This window comes from Bufo bufo, chromosome 9 (genome assembly GCF_905171765.1).
Source record: "Bufo bufo chromosome 9, aBufBuf1.1, whole genome shotgun sequence".
Classification (NCBI taxonomy): Eukaryota; Metazoa; Chordata; class Amphibia; order Anura; family Bufonidae; genus Bufo; species Bufo bufo.
Window position 1 is genome coordinate 117274131 of NC_053397.1, and position 21247 is coordinate 117295377.

Consider the following 21247-nt stretch of genomic DNA (forward strand, 5'->3'; position numbering starts at 1 on the left):
AAACTTTCCCCAGAGAGGTTATACATCACTGTAAAACCTCACTGCACGGCTGATCTGGGTCTGCTAAGACCCACAGCTCCCACAGACACCCAGCTCCAGGCGGTCACATGACCACTGGAACCAAAGCAGAAAGTGTCATTGCCGCTTCCTGATCTCTAGACAGTGCTTATTGAGCACTATGTATACAGTGTTTGCGAAGGCAGGCAGAGTAAGGCTACTTTCACACTAGCGTTTTAGTTTTCCATGAATTGAGATCTGTCATAGGGGGCTCAACACCGGAAAAAAACGCTTCAGTTTGGTCCCCATTCATTGTCAATGCTCCAAAATTCATTCTGTTCCATTTAGTTGCGTTCCCATACCGGAGAGCAAACCGCAACAGTTTACTTTCCATCCTGGGATGCGGAGCAAGACTGATTCGGCATGACCCCCAATGTAAGTCAGTGGGGACGGATCCGTTTTCTCTGCCACAATATAAAACTGATCCGTCCTCCATTGACTTTCAATGGAGTTCATGACGGATCCGTCTTGGCAATGTTAAAGATAATACAACCGGATCCGTTCATAACGGATGCAGATGGTTGTATTCTCCTTAACGGAAGCATTTTTGCTGAACCCTGCCGGATCCAGAAAAACGCTAGTGTGAAAGTAGCCTAAAGAAACAAAAATAAAATAAAAATCCCTGCCTTTTCTAAGGAGAGCCACTCTGTCACTGACAACTGGCAATCTGCTCCTCAGCTGCATGATTAGCATGCAGCTGCAGTCTTTGCACAGATGTTTTCAAGCAACCGTGCAGAGATGTTTGCTGACCGCCTAGACGGATTTATTTAGGCCTCTTGCACATGAATGTACTTTCATTCCGTTTCCGTTCAGTTTTTTTTGCAGACCGTATACGGAACCAATCATTTCAGTGGGTCTGCAAAAAAAATAAAACGAAGGTACTCTGTGTGCATTCAGTTTCCGTATTTCCGTTCTGCAAAAAAAAAATAGAACATGTCCTATTATCGTCTGCATTATGGACAAGGATAGTACTGTTCTATTAGGAGCCACCTGTTCCGTTCCACAAAATACGGAATGCACACGGATGTCATCCGTATTTTTTGCAGACCGCAAAATACATACGGTGTGTGCGTGAGCCCTTAACTGGTGTTCTAGACCTACTTGTTAACATTGTAATTTGTCAATTTGGGGCATGTAAGCCCCTGACCACCCACTTATGGATAGTTCTTGTATTTGGCCTAGGCCCTAGCACATCCAAAATTTGCCAAGACTGTCTATGAAAATTAGGTACAGTCCCTGCAAATTTAGGACTGCAAACTATGACTAGAATTCTGCTTTGTTATACTGGCAGGAGGACCCGGCTTCGCACGGCTATATTTCATTTAATGTTTGTGCGTGTGTTAAAATATCGATAGTATCCACTATAACGGTGACATCTACAGTAAGCTGACCCTTTAACAGTGACCTCCACAGCGACCTGCCCCCATAACAGTAACATCCACAGCGCCCTCCCCTTAGCAGTGACCTCCACAGTGGCTGCCCCTTTATTAGTGACCTCCACAGTACCCAGTCTCGTTAACAGTGATTTCCACAATAATCCGGCCCCTTAACAGTGACCTCCACAGTACCCCATCTCCTTAACTGTGACCTCCACCGCAGCCTGCCCCTAGGGTGGCCAGAGATCCGGTTTTAGGCAGGACAGTTCGGCTTTCAGACTCCCTGTCCTCTGTCCGGCACAGGGCCTGAACGGTCACAGGGATGTCTTATTGAACAGCTTACTCTCAGACAGCAGGACTGTGCTGTCTGAGCGTGAGCTGCAGGAAGAAAGTCGCCCTCCCTTCCACCCCTGCAGCTGACAGAAGTTGATTTTACCTCCATTTTTTCAATCCCCGTCGGCTGCAGAGTGGGAGGGGGCATGGCTTAGCGGAACCTGGGGGGAGGGGGTGGGGTTTAAGTCTGTCTTTTGTGGGTGGCCTGAATGGCCACCCTACCTGCTCCCTTAAGTGTAACCTCCACAGCACTCCGCTCCCTTAACAGTGTCATTCACAGCGCCCTGCCCCTTTAAAGCTGACCTACAGCAGTGAAGAAAAATAGCTGGGTTGTTATGGAAACCTGGTGTAAAACTGTGTGTATGTGGAGACTAAGGGCCTGCGAGCTTCTATTGGCTGATGGCTTATGCATTTTTGGGGAATATCTCAGGAACGGTACATGCTAGAGAGCTGATACCCGGTCTAAAACTTTCCCGGATACCTGATGTACCTGTGTGCCAAATTTTGTGATTGTAAATGACGGTGCGGATTCCTTAAGTGGACATACACATATACTCAGCTTTATATATTAGATACTGAAAGTATGTAATATTCTTTATGGATCTTGGAATATTACTAGGGATGAGCAAATCGACTTCGACTACCACTTGGTACCGAACCCAAGTTCGTGAAATGTTTTTTTTACAGTACAAATTAATTTATGAAGTTATTACGCGAAGTCTCGCAAAGTAATAACTTCGGCTTATCGGAGCCAATACATTCTAAGGGTACTTTCACACTAGCGTTTTTCTTTTACGGCATAGGGGCTAACTACCGGAAAAGAACTGATCAATTTTATCCCCCTGCATTCTGAATGGAGAGAAATCCGTTCAAGATGCATCAGCATGTCTTCAGTTCAGTCACTGAATGGCGTTTTGGACGGAGGAAATACCGCAGCATGCTGCGGTATTATCTCCGTCCAAAATTCCGGATCAGTTGCCAGAATGCCGGATCCGGCATTAATTTACATTGAAATGTATTAGTGCCTGATCTGGCATTAAAAATTCTGCAATGCCGGATCCGTCCTTCCGGTCTGCGCATGCGCAGACCGGTAAAAATGTGAAAAAGATATATAACTGATCCGTTTCTCCAGATGACATCTGGAGAGACGATCAGTTCTTGCAATGCATTTGTAAGACGTATCCGCCTACAAATGCTGTCTGTTTGCATGCAGATTGGCGGATCCTGCAAGCAGTTCCGTCGCTGGATCACTCTGCCGCAAGTGTGAAAGTAGCCTAATACTGTATGGAGCTCCTGCTCTGTACAGTATTGGACCGAAGTTTTATGCGAATCAATTAATGTTTGGACCGATGTTAATGTTTCGCAAAGTAGCCAATCGGGAACACTATATAGACCATAAGTCAGTCAAAGAAGAATAAAGCTTATTCTAATTCATTTTTGTTTTTTACCACAGCTACTTAATAGAAAAGGGCGTTTGCTACCTGGTGCTGTGTGAAATGTCATTTCCGAAGAAATTAGCATTTGCTTATCTTGAAGATCTGTACAATGAATTTGATGAGCAGCACGGAAAGAAAGTCCCCACAGTATCAAGACCTTACTCCTTTATAGAGTTTGGTAAGTTCTCATTCTTGGTTATTCCAAATTGAAAGGTTATGGACACCTTTGTGCTTGAAAATTCCTTAAACACATATGTTACTAAACTACCGTGGAGAAAATATATCTATACACTGTTGTTTGCATTGAGCTCCCCTTCCTAAGCATGCAGCAACCCTTTTACCTGGTTTTCAACCACTTTTGGCTATGTGGGAGTTCCCTTCAGCTCTTCTCTCGCCTCCTCCTGCAGTCTCTGGATTTGCATAACCCAGCCGACTCACTGTTAGGCTACATTCACACGTCAGTATTTTTCTATATCCCGATTTTCGGTCCGTTTTTTGCGGATCCGTTGTTCCTGAAAATGTCATCCGTTTTTTGCGGACCGCACATTGCCGGCACTAATAGAATATGCCTGTTCTTGTCCGCAATTGCGGACAAGAATAGGAGATGTTCTATTTTTTTGAGGAACTGAAGTGCGGACCCGGAATTGCGGATCCGCAATTCCGTGTCCGGGCAGCACATCGTGCTGCCCCATAGAAATGAATGGGTCCGCAATTCCGTTCCGCAAAATGCAGAACAAAATTGCGGACGTGTGAATGGAGCCTTACACTACCATCGAGCTCTGCTGTATTTGCGAGAAAGTAATATGGTGGTCTTTGGCAGAGCAGTCAGTAAGAGCTGCTTTACAAAGACTCCTACACTGTATGAGCAGAGGGAAGATCTCCTGCCTGCCGATGCCAGTATAATTATATATCAGTGTGCAGCTGGGAAGGTGTGTGCATAAGCACTGGTTCCTGGCACATGGGCAGTATGCAGACATTAAAGGTACACCATCTAGAGCAAATGGGAGGTCCTGCAGGCTCCACGTCTGACATCCAGCCTGACGGTATTCTACAAAAGTGAACAGAGCAGCTTTCTGTGCATCGGAAGCACATGCTAGCTGCAGAGCCAAAACTGTACAATTGGAGAAATCTTTCTCCATATTATAAATGCAATGACAAGGCAAAAAGTTGGCAAAGGTGTCCATAGCGTTTAAAAAAAGAAAAGTTTCCATGAAGTGGCATTCTTTCATGTTATAATTGTTTCCTCTCAGTTATGACATGTTGAAAAATTGACCTTTAATCACCCCATTAATTCCAAAAAGGAAGGAATGAAAAAAGAAAGAGGGGGAAAAAAGCGTTATTACTTTAGTGCAGTGCTGACAGGTCGTTCCTTGTGGGGTGTAGGATTTTTAAGTGTCTGCAGCTTCCCCCCCGCTGCAGTTTTTCATACTTGAGTATATATTTAAGTATTCAATAACTTATATTTTGGTACTCTATATGCAGGTTAAAGTGACACATTTTTGGGGATTAAAAATAAGAAATGTGTATTTACATTATCAGCAGGGGTGCACCTAGCTTCCCCTAACGCATCCGCCCCATGCCAAATTCTCAACCTAACCCCTTTCCTCCAGCCCTACTGGACATTATTGGAAAGCAATCTAGACAGCGCTACAAAATAAAACAGGATAATACAGCACTGCATACCTCGGATGTAGATGTTCTCTTCTCCATTCAGACCAGACCACCATGTTAATTTCTTTCAGTCATCTTTTGTCTCTGCAGAGTTTGACAAACAGACATCTTAGTTTCCTACTTTTCCAACATCCTCCAACCTTCTGAACACCCCCATCATGTCACCACCAATACTGTGCCCACTATGCTCCCCAATACTGTACTGCAGAAACGGATAACCCCCCTGAAAATACCAGCACGTTAATTATTGGCACACAGTGCCCTAAAAAGTACTGTGCCCTGCAAATAGTGTCCCAGACACTGATAGTGCCGTAAACATAGTGTCCCACAAAAAGAGACTGGCTCTAATTGCACATTTGAAATGCTCAAGCACACCACTCTGTGCACTGAAGTCCTAATTCGCATGTTAAGAGAAAGCAATATTTTCAGGAACAGCACAACAGGGCAACATGAATGAGATATTGTTTTATTCACCACCATCAATCCTACCAGGAATTATGCCTTGTTTAATATTGTTAATCCTGCTGGCAGATTCTGCATATTCTCTTTAAAGGAAACCTGTCAGCTCTCAGATGCTGCCCTCACTGTGGGCAGCATAGTATAGTGAGAGACCTGCTGCTTTCACCAGTCTGTCACTGCTGTGACAACATTAAGAGAGATTAGCCTTGATGAAGAACACTGCCCGTCTCTGCGTGATATTGTGCATAGGAAAGAAAACTGTTATTCATCGTCCAGAGACAGGGGCTGCATGTTTTATTAAGCTCATCCCTCTCTCAGTTCAAGACCAGGACATTTGCACCCCTTACCAGGCGGATTTTCAATTTATTTCAGTACATATGTCTTTGAAAATCATAACTTATTTTTCCCTTCACCTTCATGATGGCACCTTACGTTGAGATTATCCTCCTCCTCCTCCTACCAGGCAATGACAGGAAGCTTCAAAGGTGCCCTCTTCCATCTACTCTTCAGGGTCTTCTTGTCCCTGCCAGTCGGGTAGGAGAAGCAGCATCTCTGTGCTGTGGTCGTATGTAGTGCAGTAAAGATGAAGAAATAACCTGTGGAATATACGGCTGCATTGTGGCCAATACGGGGCCTACCTTGGGCAAGTAGGTTCCGTGCATATACGCCCACCACGATTTATTTTGCTCCCTCATTTGCACCAGTGGAAGGGGCGGGTCGCAGCAGCTGGAAGCTCAGTGGAGTTCCTCCAGCTTCTGAGGGCCACTCGCCACCTGAGATTTTCGGCTCTGGTTAATGCTGGACGGATGTGCTGATTTGCCTTAAAATCTGTTGCGCTGGTCAAGGTGGAAGTCTCCCTCTAACCAGCATCTGTGCAACATTGCAGTCTCTGAGCATCCTTCACCCACGTCTCCTACCAGCATTATGTCGGAGCAGGGAATTTGTGAAGCAGCCTTGGCAGTGAGTGGAAAAGACCACCATGACAAGGTTGTGAGTATTGGACTCCAATTATCAGTGGTTCCTTTTCTCTCATTATTTTTTCTATTGTTAAGAGTGACAAGGATGTGGTGGCTAAAACCTAAATGTGCACAGAGGTCTGAAACTCTTAGATTTAGGTGTGTGCCGCTAGGCTTCCAGATAAATGTACAAAAATAAAAAAGTATAAAATGTACTGATTAAATAGTGCCTCTTGTTGCCCATACACCTCTAAGAATGGGACTAGAAGGGATCTCCCTTGTCTTTCTCCTCTGAGGATTTCTCAGATTGGGGGGGGAAAACAAGTTATTCTGGCTCTGACTCTAGTAGAGATTCTGAGTTTAAGGCCTCTTTCACACGAACGTGTGCGCTCCGTGGCCGTATTGCGGACCGCATTTGCGGATCCGCAATACACTGAGGCCGTTCCGTGGGCATTACAGATGTGGACCCATTCACTTGAATGGGTCCCCAAATCCGGAGATGCTGAATGGAAGCACAGAACATAACCTTACGGAAGCACTACGAAGTGCTTCCGTGGGGTTTTGTCCTGTACTTCCGTTCCGCAAAAAGATAGGACATGTTCTATCTTTTTGCGGAACGGGGGGATCGCAGACCCATTAAAGTGAATGGGTCCCTGATCCGCTGCGGCTGCCCCACGGTTGATGTTTCGTGAATTGCAGCCCCCAGTTTGCGGGCCGCAGCACGGCCACGGGGCGCACACGTTCGTGTGCAAGAGGCCTAAGAGGTATGTTTTCCTCTTAATATATTAATGAGTTATTAAAGGCGGTCAGGGCTACAATGGAAATCAATAAGGAGGTCAGCACATGACCAAATGTTTTCAGGTTTAGAAGAAAGAAAAAAGAGGGTGTTCCCAGTGCTATCTCTAATTTTAAGTGAATGGATAGGAAAACTTTATTACCTAGAACTATGAGAAAAAGATTGCCTTTTGATGAATAAAACGTGATCCCGTGGACAAATTGATTGCTGCAAGTCTCAAGAAGACTTGAGATGCGGCAGCATCACTGTTTAAGCCCATTCTAGTGGCCACATTTGTCGCCAGGTCTCTTAAGTCGGCTCTTACATCTGGAAACTCCTCTAAAAGCTAACGTTCCCCATTAAAATTTTGCAGACTCCTTTTTATTTTATTTTTTTATTTTTATTGGATGCCACTGCGGACTCTGTTAGGCTCACTGCTACGACCACGGCTTTGTCCAACAATGCTAGGAAAGAGTTGTGGCTAAAGTTTTGGTCGACTGATATAGCACCAAGTCTAAACTTTGTAATATTCCTTTTTATGGAGAGTTACTGTTTGGTAAAGAATCTTGGAAAAATTCTGGAAAAAGCTTCTGAGACTAAGAAGAGTTTACCAGAAGATAACCAAGAAAAAAAACGATCGGTTTCAAAACAAAAAATTGAAAAACGGAAAGATGGAGGCCTAATAGACAGAATTCTAGTATCAACGATTCTTCCAAGAGTGACACCAGGAGTCTGGTAGGGGGAAGATTGAGACTGTTTGTGGAATCCTGGGAAAACATTTCTTCAAGTCTCTGGCTTACAGGGTTAAGCCTCATGCACAGGTTTTTTCTTTAGATCCAGTGATGCCATAAAGACCCCCTCTTGTAAAACATTTATAGTGGATTGACTTCATTTTGAACGTATTTTATCGACTTGTTCAATTTTTTAAGATTTATAATAAGGCGTAGTTTTCAGTTCGGTTGGGATACCAGAAATATAGTGGAGTAATAACCGAGACCCAACTGATCTTTTGGAACTGGCAAAAGTACCTCCATTTGTACTAAGTCCAGAATTGACTGCTCCAGAGACCATTGTAGAGCTTGAGAATTCTGAGGAAGATTAAGAAATGGAATCCTGTAAAGCCTCATGCACACGTCCGCGGAACACGGACTGTGTGATACCAGCTGTTAGGAAATCTCAACGTCCCACTTGGTACCCCTGGTATCAAACTTCTAGTATCGGCTTGGTTTGAGTCTTGTTCTGACGTCAGGAGAGCGCTTCACTCAGTAGGGAATAACAGACACAACAATGATGTACTGAATGAACGCTCTAAAGTTTATTATTAGTACACACAGATTATATAGAGGGGTTTACGCCCCCATATTAGCATATCAACGTAAGTTATTTATTCAACCTATCATAAATCAACATGTTCTATTCTACAGGCAAATAGAGCAAAGAGCGGAACTTCCATATTTGGGGGAAACATCTGGGCGTAGTGCCAAAGAGATAAGATTCATTTTACAGAGAACAGAAACTGATACACAAACAAAGAAGCTTCTACATGTTGTATAACATGGATTCCCTTCAAATCCCCTCTTAGAACCTTTAGTGTATCACACTACATGGTTCTTTCCTTTCTTGTCCCTTTTCTCTCTATATGATGTTAGATAATTTTTATACCCTTCTGGGCTTCGGTCCTCCTGGGATAAGAGAGTTTGATATAATGACATATTAGAGATCCCCTTTTCAAGCATTCGTCTCACACAAGGAAGAACACATAATGCTACTACACCTATTACTATTGTTTAGTAAACTCAATAAAGTCATTGAGGCCATTGCAATCTTAATCAAAAACAGGGGGAGAGGATCTTCATGTTGGAGGTTAGGGCTGTCTGCCCCCGTTAGTACCTCTGAGCCTCGTTGGAGGTCAGGGCTGTCTGCCCTCGTTTCAGCCTGCTCTCTTGCTCTCACAAGCTTCACTCGGGTTGCGTGGATCCACGTTGCAGATTGTTCAGTCAGCACGGCTGTTCTGGTTACTGCGACCACGGTAGTAGGTGGGCCATATACAAAATCACCTTGAGCTCTTCCTTTCTTCAGTGTTTCGACCACCACCTCATCCCCCACCCTGTATGGGTGGGTGGGTTCCTGTGGAAGAGAGGGAGACTTACAAGCAACTTTTTCCTCAGTTTTATTAAGTTCCTGTATCAATTTGGTGACATATTCCTCTCTTAGTACAGGAAGGGGACCTTGATTTAATATCATTGGGCGTTTGGCCCAGGGGGTGGGGAAAGGTCTTCCCATGAGTATCTCAAATGGTGATAACCCTAACTTCTTATTAGGTGTCATCCTTATTTCTGCAAGTATTATGGGTAGGTTCTCTTTCCATTTTTCAAAGGTACCTGCAGTGGCCTTCCTCCATTTATCTTTAATTGTCCTGTTCATGCTTTCCACAATTCCTGAGCTCTTTGGGTGATATGGAATGTGAAATTTCCATTCCATCTGTAGTAATTTAGCAATTTCCTTGTTGAGTTTAGAGGTGAAGGCTGTTATGTCCTACTCCGTGGAAATGTGCTATAAAGATGGAAGCACTGTGTTGGGGAATGCATGGCTTCCCCTCTTTGCAGACTAATCCTGTCTTAGGATTTTTCTGCAATACTGGATAACACCAGTCTTGCCGTTCCTGTTCAGTGGCATACCTTTGAAGATCAGTAAGCATTTACGACATCTCAGGGGTTGGAGGTGCCAGACATGGCATCTCCCAATGGTTACACGGACCTGTGGGGTTGCATTTGGCCACTTGTTTTGCCACCTTATCTGCCAGCGCATTGCCCTGTGAGACATGATCCTCGTCATTGGTGTGTGCCTTGCAGTGGACAATTGCTAATTGTGAGGGTAGTCTGATGGCTTCAAGTAGATCTGTGACCAACTGTGAGTGTGAGATGCGCTTACCATCTGCTGCCGTGAATCCTCTTCTCTGCCAAATCATACCATGGTCCCACACTACCCCATGTGCGTACCTACTATCAGTGTAGATGGAGACAGGTCTGTCAGTGTGTATAATGCATGCTCTAGTGAGTGCAATGAGCTCAGCTGCCTGTGCAGACTGGAATTTTATGGGTTTCGCCTCTAGGACGACATCTGGGAGCATAACAATAGCGTAGCCTGTGCAGTATCTGGTATCATTTGGTCTGGTGCATGACCCGTCCACAAAAACCTCTGGAGCCCCTTTTAATAGGTGTAGATGACAAATCATGTCTTGGAGAAGTTTCATGTTCTAGTACCTGTAAACAGTCATTTGTGTCTGCAAGGCAATCTTCTTGTCCTTTAAGGCCTAAGAGAGCATTCAGTATTGGTGCTGGACCTGAAGTGTGGGAAGCATACTTGATTTCGAGTGAGGGATCACCGAGTAGTATTACCTCATATCCTGAAAGCCTCTGTGCAGACATGTGTTGAGTGTGGATGCCCTTGAGTAGGCCTACAACATCATGAGTGGTGTGCAAAATGGTGTAATGTCCCATTGTGAAAGGAGTTGCCAACTCTACCATCATAGCACAGGCTGCAAGAGAATGCAGACATGCCGGCATCCCTTGGACAGAGGTGTGCATTACCTTTCGAGAAAAATGCACATGGGCGCAACTTGCCTCCATGTTCTTGTGTCAGTATGCCCGCCATGGTTTTACAATTTTGTCGTGCAAACATGTGGAAGGGCAGTTTGTAGTCAGGGAGGCCCAATCCTGGACTTGACATTAATGAACGTTTCAAATAATCAAATGCATTGTACATTTCTGAAGACCACCTTATCAATTCTGGTTTGTCCTCCAGTGTTGAGTAGGAACAGTCGGGGATCCATTGTCTGCAATAGTTAATCATACCAAGGAAGGACGGCATACAGACTGGACTCTCTCCGGACTGATCCTCCTTTCTCCCTTTTGTGAGGACAAATCCCAACTATTCAACTTGCTTTTTACACCATTGCATTTTCCCTAATGACACTTTGTGTCCACATTCAAACAACCATTGTCCTCAATGTTGGCCTCCACTGACAAACTGCATAACAGTAAATCATCCACATATTGCAACAACACGGAACTTTGGGGGGAAGGGGGGGGGGGTGGTGCCATGGTTTTAAAGTCATTTGGAGGACGATGCTGAACACTACAGGTGACCCCAGGTCAATTGTCGCCCTTCGAAGGAAAAAGCAAAAAGTAGTCTGATCCGCTTGTCAACTGGGATAGAAAAGAATGCATTTGTTCAGATCTATCACACTGAAACAAACAGCGTCTGCTGGGATGGCAGATAGTAGTTGAGTGATGTCAGGTACAACAGGGGCTATAGGCACAATGATGTTGTTGATGGCCCTTAAATCCTGTACAAAGCGAACTGAACTATCTGCTTTTGCCACAGGATTTATGGGAGTGCTGATGGGTGAAATAACCTCTTCTAAAATGCCCTTCAAAGGTTTCTCGATCATTGACCTTAAGCCCTCAATTTTCTCTGTGGACAACGGGTATTGTTTCTGGAACACTGAGATGACACCTGGTTTTACAGTAGCTTTGTAAGGTGTGCAATCTATGAGCCCCGTGTCATATTCATTTGAGGACCGTAATGCAGGGTTAATGTTGTTAAGTTCTGGGTGGTCCTGTATGTTTGCAAAAATCTGTGGCACGGGTGTAGAGACTGGAATGAGATCTGAGTGTACTTTTATGCCCTGATACCTGCAAGTCAAGCTTAATGAACAAATCTCTCCCTAACAGGCTGACTGGGCAATCTGGTTTAATGCTGAATACATGATCTGTGATGTATTCCCTGTCCATGGTCTCGAGTGGTAGTGAGTCAGTTTTGTAAGTTTTTGTCAATACCCCATTAATTCCCATAGAGGGCTCAGATTTTCTCAATGGTCCTTTGTACAAATCCTTACTTAACACACTTGAGGTTGCACCGCTATCTACCATAAAACCTACTCTCCTTCCTCCCACTCTGTCATCTAAGTCCACCCCTTTTAGTCGGACGCTGTGGTCCTCCTTCTGTCCGTCAGTAGTGTCCCAGCTGTCCATGAGAACAGAGCTCTGATGTTAAGCACAACACATAACATGTAACACGTAACTTCAAACATTGAAACAAACAGATCTGACAATACAGACATGAACACACAAAGGGCCCATAAGAAACTTTTCATTGACTTAAATAAAATAAAAAATGTACAGCTCAATCAACACTGTTGGCACCAATAAAAATCAAAAATCTTCCAAGAAAAATATAATTAAATTCTCAATGCGCATATTATATGAAAACAAATATCGTACTCCATACACATTCACATTTTCATGTACTCCTTTTCACAAACGGCTCATAACCACGCCCTTATACATAAAATATGAATTGCATACACAGCTCTGCTAAAAACATCCATCAGTCTTCACTAAACTACAACTCAAAGCCACACCCATTAGCATTCCACTGAATCATTTATGTCTTCCAACCCAGCCACACAGTTTTCTTTGTTTCATTCCAAAACTTGCAGCACAGACAAACACAGCTTTCCTGGAAACAGCCACACCACACCCAGAATTGCTGATGGTCTATGTCGCTGTTGTGCTGTGTTTTCCAATGTCTTCTGGTCTTCACTCTGTGATTAATCAACTCTTATAAGAAGACAATATACATGTTATAATCCTACAGTAATTTTGTTAAACCCAAATCATCTTATATGCCAGGTGGTCTTAGTTAGTGTTGCACATATATAATCATTTTTGTTAAAAGCTGGATTCCCACATTACACTGCTTGGGAAAGAAGAAAGAAAATTATTAAACAATTCTTCATCTTTTTATAATGTTATTACACATATAACATCACTTATTCTGCATGATTCCCTCCCCCCTTTTCTTTGCCTGCTTCTCTTATCTTAGGAATGTTTCTCTGTTCGTTTCAATCGTTTTTTATTGTGTTTAACAATGTAAAAAGGCATCGGGCATTCCCGATGGGTAAACAATAGTTAATAACAAAAGAAACATTCTTCAATACGAAGAAACCATTATGCATTACAATTTCTAATAATGCCTGCTGTTAGCAAATAAATCATTGAGTTGAGATAAGTGGCCACCAATGTCATATTCAGATACCAATTGCAAGAGTCCTACATTTCAAGCCTGTCAGCTCTATAAAGGGATTGGTTTAGGACCATATAAGTGGTAGGACTAAGGAGTCCCTAAAATTGGGAACTATATGGGAAGCTCGACCAAGGCTTTCAATTTTGGAGGAATCTATCATACTCCTCTCCCCCCCATAGCAATAATTCTCTCATATGAGTAGGTGGTATTGATTGTAGATATCAATTCGGAGATGTTTGGTAAGTCTGGGGTTTTCCACTTTCGCAACAATAATAATTTTGCTGTCACGCAGAATATACAGAGTAAGGCCCTTAAGCGGACGGGCAGGGCATCCACTCCTATCAATAACAGGACTAGTTGTGGTGACCATGTCGTCCCATAGGGCACAATCCTGGCCAGTAAGTCTCTATAGGCGGAGCAATACAGTTGAATCTTAGGACATTGCCATAATATATGAAATGGGGTTCCTCTACATCTGCATCCTCTCCAGCATAGATTAGATACAGAGTCATACATAAGAGCCAGTCTATCCGGCGTGTAATACCATCTTAGCACAGTTTTAATCGCTGATTCTACATGAGAGATGCACTTCAGATATTTGTGTATCATTCTAAGGGCCTGCAACCATTCCGTGTCAGAAATAGACAAATTTAAATCTTTCTCCCACGCTATCATTAGGTAAGAGCGTTTAAAAGACCCCGATTGCAGAATGGAGTTGTAAAGGGGTTTCAAGCCTTTCACATTGCTTGTGATATACAATTTTGCTAATCTGTCTAGTTTCACTCCGGATGGCTGCAGGTCCTGTAATAAATGGCGAATCTGGAGATACTTGAAAAACTCCCTGCTAGGAATAGAAAACTTCTCTCTGATCCATTGGAATGGTTGTAGTACACCATGATTTAACAGGTCCCCCACCCTATGTAAATCGGCTGAAGCCCACAGTGACAGATCTGTTTGAGGAAGTAGGGTCCGGAGCAATGAGAAGGGGAGAGGGGCAATTGTGGGGGGAGCGTCAGCATCTGCTAATATGATACGTGGACCATGCTTTCAGTGATGCTAACACAGTCGGGCCTAGATTTTTGGGAGTAGGGATCTTCCAAAATGGCAAGTTTAATAACCCCTCCAAAGAGTATGGGGCAGCTTGAGATGCTTCAAGCTGGACTAAGGGCAGATCCTGGGAAGGCTGGGCCCAACCCTTCAACATGGAGACCATAGAGGTTATATAGTACAATTTTAAATCTGGCAATGCTAAGCCTCCCATACGGCGTTCCCTGATTATGATGTCTCGGGCTATCGTGGGGTGTTTCTTGTCCCATATATAGTTAGAGAGAAGTGACTGCGCTCGGGTAAAGAACCTCTCTGGGAGGGTGATAGGCAGGGTGCGATACAGATATAGAAACTTAGGAAGGACATTTTAAATGTAGCAATCTTCCCCATCCACGAGGTGTCAAGTCTGGCAAATTCTGTGAGTTCCTTTTCTGTAGAAAGTAGTAAGGTGTCATAATTGAGTGCATATAGCTGGTTCTGGGTAGAGCACATATTGACGCGCAGGTATTAAATACTATCAAGCCGGCAATCAAAATTCCATGTGCTGCGGAGTTTCACCACTAGGTTCTCTGACAAATGAATAGGTAAGGCTTGCGTCTTTGAGGAGTTGAGATGATATGAGAGGTCACCGTAGAGCGAAATTTGGGCCATAACCTCCTTTAAGGATTCCTCATTTTTAGTTAAGGTCAGACATACGTCGTCCGCATACAAGGATATGACATTGGAGCTTCCACCTACATTAACCCCTATTATACGCGAGTCCTGTCTAAACGCCTGGGCCAGTGGTTCCATGGCTATTATAAAGATAAGGGGGGAAAGAGGGCATCCCTGCCGGGTTCCGTTCGTAAGTTCGAATTACAAATGTTCTGGCTGTGGGATTGCTGTAGAGTGCCTTAACGGCGGTAAGTATATGCCCTGTAAAGCCCATTCGTTCGAGTACTAAGAAGTCGAAAGACCAACGGAGTCTGTCGAACGTCTTTTCTGCATCTAATGCAAGGGGCAATGTGGGGATTCCATACTTATGAACATGGTGTAAAATACCCAGAAGGCGTCTCATGTTATAGTAAGTCTCCCTGATCGGGACGAATCCGGCCTGGTCTACATGAATAATAGAAGGGAGAATTTTTGCTAGACGGGTGGCTAATAGTTTCGCATACATTTTTACATCTTGGTTTAGTAGGGATATGGGCCTAAAGTTTTGGGGTCTGTCGGGTGATTTGCCTGGTTTAGGGAGTGTGATTATTAGGGCTTGTAAATTTTCAACTGGCAGGGATCCTTGGGACATAGCTGCTTGGCAGAAGTCTTTTAGGTAAGGGCTAATGATCTGTTTAAACTGCTTATAATAGTGGCTAGCAAAGCCATCGGGGCCAGGTGCTTTATCTCTTGGAAGAGACGCAATCACTGCTTCCACCTCCCCGGTTTCAATCAGGAAATTGAGACCCTGAAGCTGGGAACTATTCAGTGTGGGTAATTGTAGGGCTTTAAGATAAAGGTTGACTCGTTCATTAAGCTCCCCTGGGGCTACGTAAGTTATAAAGGTCTGCATAATATGCCTTAAAGCCATTAGTAATATCTATGGGGGAGTAGACTTTCTCCTGAGAATGAGGGTGGAGAATATGTAGAATTCTGCTTTTTGTATGACGGGCCTTAAATCTCAACGCCAGCAGCTTACCCGCCTTATTATCTTGTGAATAATAGGTCGCTTTCGACTTGCGATGGATTTTCTCATAGGAGGAAAGCATATACCCTCTCAGCTCCTGTCTAAGGCGTCTGATCTCAGCTAATAGCGGGGTAGGGTTCGCTTTGTTGTTCGCCTCCACTTGCTGCAATTGGGATAAGATGTCTGATATTTTAGCTTCTATACGCTTTTTCAGTATCGCACCCTGCTGTATAAAGGACCCTCTGATACAAGCTTTGTGAGCATTCCAAAGAGTCACTGGATCTGTATGTGAGGAAATGTTAAACTGGAAAAAATCTCTTAGATCCGATTCTATAATTGATCTACAGGGTGGGCCATTTATATGGATACACCTTAATAAAATGGGAATGGTTGGTGATATTAACTTCCTGTTTGTGGCACATTAGTATATGTGAGGGGGGAAACTTTTCAAGATGGTGGTGACCATGGCGGCCATTTTGAATTCGGCCATTTTGAATCCAACTTTAGTTTTTTCAATAGGAAGAGGGTCATGTGACACATCAAACTTATTGGGAATTTCACAAGAAAAACAATGGTGTGCTTGGTTTTAACGTGACTTTATTCTTTCATAAGTTATTTACAAGTTTCTGACCACTTATAAAATGTGTTCAAAGTGCTTCCCATTGTGTTGGATTGTCAATGCAACCCTCTTCTCCCACACACTGATAGCAACACCGCAGGAGAAATGCTAGCACAGGCTTCCAGTTTCCATAGTTTCAGGTGCTGCACATCTCGTATCTTCACAGCATAGACAATTGCCTTCAGATGACCCCAAAGATAAAAGTCTAAGGGGGTCAGATTGGGAGACCTTGGGGGCCAGTTGAATGGCCCCCAAGTTCTCCCGATCTGACCCCCTTAGACTTTTATCTTTGGGGTCATCTGAAGCTAGCAGCTGTTCTTTGATCCTGAAAAAGTGCACTCTGGCTAGTACATCTCGTGGCACTGATTCTTCCAGATGACGCGGTCGTGGTACACGGTGCGCCCTATCTATCTCCAAGTCCCTGTCAGGGCAATCTGGTAGCACTGCTTTCAGAAGAGACCGCACATATTCAGGGATTTCTCTAGGAGTCACTGATTCCGGGATCCCTCTCAACTTTATATTGTTGCGCCTACTCCTGTCTTCAAGGTCAGCCATTTAGGCCTTGATGCTTTCGACCTCTGCCTTTAGCTCTGTGTGAGCGTCAATGAGGGTATTATGTGAGGTTGCAAAGTCCCCAAATTTGTTTTCTAGGTGGTTCGTCCGGGCCCCCAGATCATCTATGTCAGAGGAGCTATAATGGACTTTATGTCCAGCAGCATGGATCTCTGCTGTAGGATGAGCATGTCTCTCATGGCTGTATCTGTGAGGGCGGTGTTAGACACCGTTAACGCTTGCAGCGCTGTTTCCCCATCCTCATCTGGGATTGCAGGTGCGTGCTTGGCGGTCCCGTTTGAGGGTGTATTGGTAGCCACAATGTTGGTCTGTGGCAGTAAAATGTCGCGGTGAAAAGGGGGAGAAGCGGAGGGAAGCTCCCTTAATGTGCGGCAGGACAATGGGCTGTGGCTCACCTGGCCTTGTATGTCATCCAGGCCCAGGGATTTCTCCGGTCCACTTGTAGTTGTGCCGATTTTACCCAGTTCCAGCTGGGAGTGAAGCGCTGAGTCGAACAGTGATCTCCGCAGGCTTGTAGCTGGAGAGTTCAGTGGCAGGTCTGCTGTCGCCGAGCGCTTACTAGGAGAGCCATCTTGGATTTCTCCGGCGTCTCTGGAAAAGTAGAATTTAGTAAGTTTGGGCTGTTTGGCCGCTTTCTTTCTTCGCCCCGTCATGTCTGGAGAGGATCCCCTCGTTATTTATGTAGAATAGGATATCGCTGAGCTTAGAATCGTTGCTTATTTCGGTGCTGGCAAGGGAGCTCAAGTTCTATGCACCCATCCGCCTAGGCAGCCAGACCACGCCGGAATGTTTCTCTGTTAAGGCAGGGAAAGTGAATCAGCCCACCACATGACATTCAACCGTCTTAACCCCTTAAGGACTCAGCCCTATTTCACCTTAAGGACTTGGCCATTTTTTGCAAATCTGACCAGTGTCACTTTAAGTGCTGATAACTTTAAAACGCTTTGACTTACCCAGGCCGTTCTGAGATTGTTTTTTCGTCACATATTGTCTTTCATGACACTGCTAAAATTGGGTAAAAAAAAAATCATTTTTATTTATAAAAAAATACCAAATTTACCAAAAATTTGTAAAAAATTGCAAATTTCCAAGTTTCAATTTCTCTACTTCTAAAATACATAGTAATACCTCCAAAAATAGTTATTACTTTACATTCCCCATATGTCTACTTCATGTTTGGATCATTTTGGGAATGATATTTTATTTTTTGGGGATGTTACAATCCTTAGAAGTTTAGAAGCAAATCTTGAAATTTTTCAGAAATTTTCAAAAACCCAATTTTTAGGGACCAGTTCAGGTCTGAAGTCACTTTGCGATGCTTACATAATAGAAACCACCCAAAAATGACCCCATTCTAGAAACTACACCCCTCAAGGTATTCAAAACTGATTTTACAAACGTCGTTAACCCTTTAGGTGTTCCACAAGAATTAATGGAAAATAGAGATACAATTTAAAAATTTCACTTTTTTGTTAGATTTTCCATTTTAATAAAAAAAAAATTCCAGTTACTAAGCAAGTGTTAACAGCCAAACCAAGCTCAATATTTATGGCCCTGATTCTGTAGTTTACAGAAACACCCCATATGTGGTCGTAAACTACTGTACGGGCACACGGCAGGGCGCAGAAGGAAAGGAATGCCATACGGTTTTTGGAAGGCAGATTTTGCTGGTCTGGTTTTTTGACACCATGTCCCATTTGAAGCCTCCCTGATGCACCCCTAGAGTAGAAACTACGGGATAGGGTGGCAGTATTGTTGGCACTACTTTTAGGGTACATATGAATTTTGGTTACTCTATATTACACATTTTGTGAGGCAAGATAACAAGAAATAGCTGTTTTGGCACCGTTTTTATTTTTTGCTATTTACAACATTCATCTGACAGGTTAGATCATGTGATATTTTTATAGACCAGGTTGTCACGGATGCGGCGATACCTAATATGTATACTTTTATTTATTTATGTAAGTTTTACACAATGATTTCTTTTTTGAAGCAAAAAAAAATCATGTTTTAGTGTTTCCATAGTTTGAGAGACATCATTTTTTCAGTTTTTGTGCGATTACCTTGGGTAGGGTATGATTTTGGCGGGATGAGATGACTGTTTTGTTGGCACTATTTTGGGGTGCGTGTGACTTTTTGATCGCTTGCTATTACACTTTTTGTGATGTAAGGTGACAAAAAATGGTTTATTTAGCACAGTTTTTTTTTTTTATTTACGGTGTTCATCTGAGGAGTTAGGTCATGTGATATTTTTATAGAGCCGGTCGATACGGAAGTTTTACACAATGATTTCATTTTAGAAGCAAAAAAATCATGTTTTAGTGTTTCCATAGTCTGAGAGCCATTTTTTTTTTCAGTTTTTGGGCGATTATCTTAGGTAGGGTCTCATTTTTTGCGGGATGAGACGACTGTTTGAATGGTACTATTTTGGCGTACATGCGACTTTTTGATCACTTTTATTACCTTTTTTTTGGAAGTAAGGTGAGCAAAATTTCAATTTCATCATAGTTTTTTTTTTTTATGGCGTTCATCGTGCGGGAAATATAACATGACCGTTTTATAGATCGGGTCGTTACGGACGCGGTGATATATAACATGTGTAGGGAATTTTATTTTTTTAATTTTTAATCAGGGATAAATGTGTTTTTTTTTTTGTTTTTTTTGTTTTTTTTTACTTTTGCAGACCTCCGCAACACAGTAAAACAACAATACAATGTTCTTATAACTCTATGCAAATAGTCAACTTCAGTCCGTACACTTACCACCCGGACATCAGTATCCTTATCAACTCTAATATTCTTATACTCTAAACAATTTAAAAAGAGTCAAACCAAGCTCCATCCTTGTCTCCCTGAGACAATATTTTCTAGTGCGCACTATATTTTCTCTAAATGATCCTCACGGTGGACTCCCGAAGGTCCCGGGTCACTTCTCCCCAGACTCCCCAGTCTGTTCCCTGTATCCCTGATACAGTAGTTATACTAGAAGTTTTGTTTTCTACTTACTAGATCAAGACGTGGTCCTTGGATCTGCCAGAGGACAATAACAGATGTCTTTCTTACCGGACCCGAGGATGACCTTCTCTATCCCGGACGAGCCCCCAAACTGTTAGGAAATCTCAACATCCCACTTGGTACCCCTGGTATCAAACTTCTAGTATCGGCTTGTTTTGAGTCTTGTTCTGACGTCAGGAGAGCGCTTCACTCAGTAGGGAATAACAGACACAACAATGATGTACTGAATGAACGCTCTAAATTTTATTATTAGTACACACAGATTATATAGAGGGGTTTACGCCCCCATATTAGCATATCTATGTAAGTTATTTATTCAACCTATCATAAATCAACATGTTCTATTCTACAGGCAAATAGAGCAAAGAGCGGAACTTCCATATTTGGGGGAAACATCTGGGCGTAGTGCCAAAGAGATAAGATTCATTTTACAGAGAACAGAAACTGATACACAAACAAAGAAGCTTCTACATGTTGTATAACATGGATTCCCTTCACCGGCCTGGATTTCTGCAGGAGCGCACGGCGTCATTGGTTGTTATGACGCCGTGCGCTTCCTGCTGCCGCTGCCGCAGTACAGTAGTGCATTGGTATAGATCATACCAGTGTATTACTGTACTGCGGCGGCAGCAGGAAGCACACGGCGTCGTAGCAACCAATGACACCGTGTGCTCCTGCACTCGTAAGAAATCCAGGCCGGTATCATACGGTCTGTGTTCCATGGACGTGTGCATGAGGCTTTACAGTATTCCATTTCTTAATCTTCCTCAGAATTCTCAAGCTCTACAATGGTCTCTGGAGCAGTCAATTCTGGACTTAGTACAAATGGAGGTACTTTTGCCAGTTCGAAAAGATCAGTTGGGTCTCGGTTATTACTCCACTATATTTCTGGTATCCAAACCGAACTGAAAACTACGCCTTATTATAAATCTGAAAAAAGTCGATAAAATACGTTCAAAATGGAGTCAATCCACTATAAATGTTTTACAAGAGGGGGTCTTTATGGCATCACTGGATCTAAAGAAAAAAACCTGCCTTAGGATACCGGAGGTTTTTTCATTGTGTTTTCATTTTTCTTCCCTACCTTCCTTGAGCCAACTTTTCAATTTTTACGTTCACATAGCTATATGAGGGCTTATTTTTTGCAGGACAAGTTTTACTTTCTATTAGGGATTGAC

General features: G+C 43.2%; 1 protein-coding gene across 1 annotated transcript in view; it reads left to right on the plus strand.

Moving 5' to 3' along the window:
• SEC22B (SEC22 homolog B, vesicle trafficking protein) overlaps positions 1 to 21247 on the plus strand; it is a 145135-nt gene that overhangs the window by 23058 nt on the left and 100830 nt on the right. Inside the window, exon 3 of the mRNA XM_040407568.1 lies at positions 3220 to 3380. Within this exon, the coding sequence (XP_040263502.1) occupies positions 3220 to 3380 (161 nt within the window). The remainder of the gene's footprint in view (positions 1 to 3219; positions 3381 to 21247) is intronic.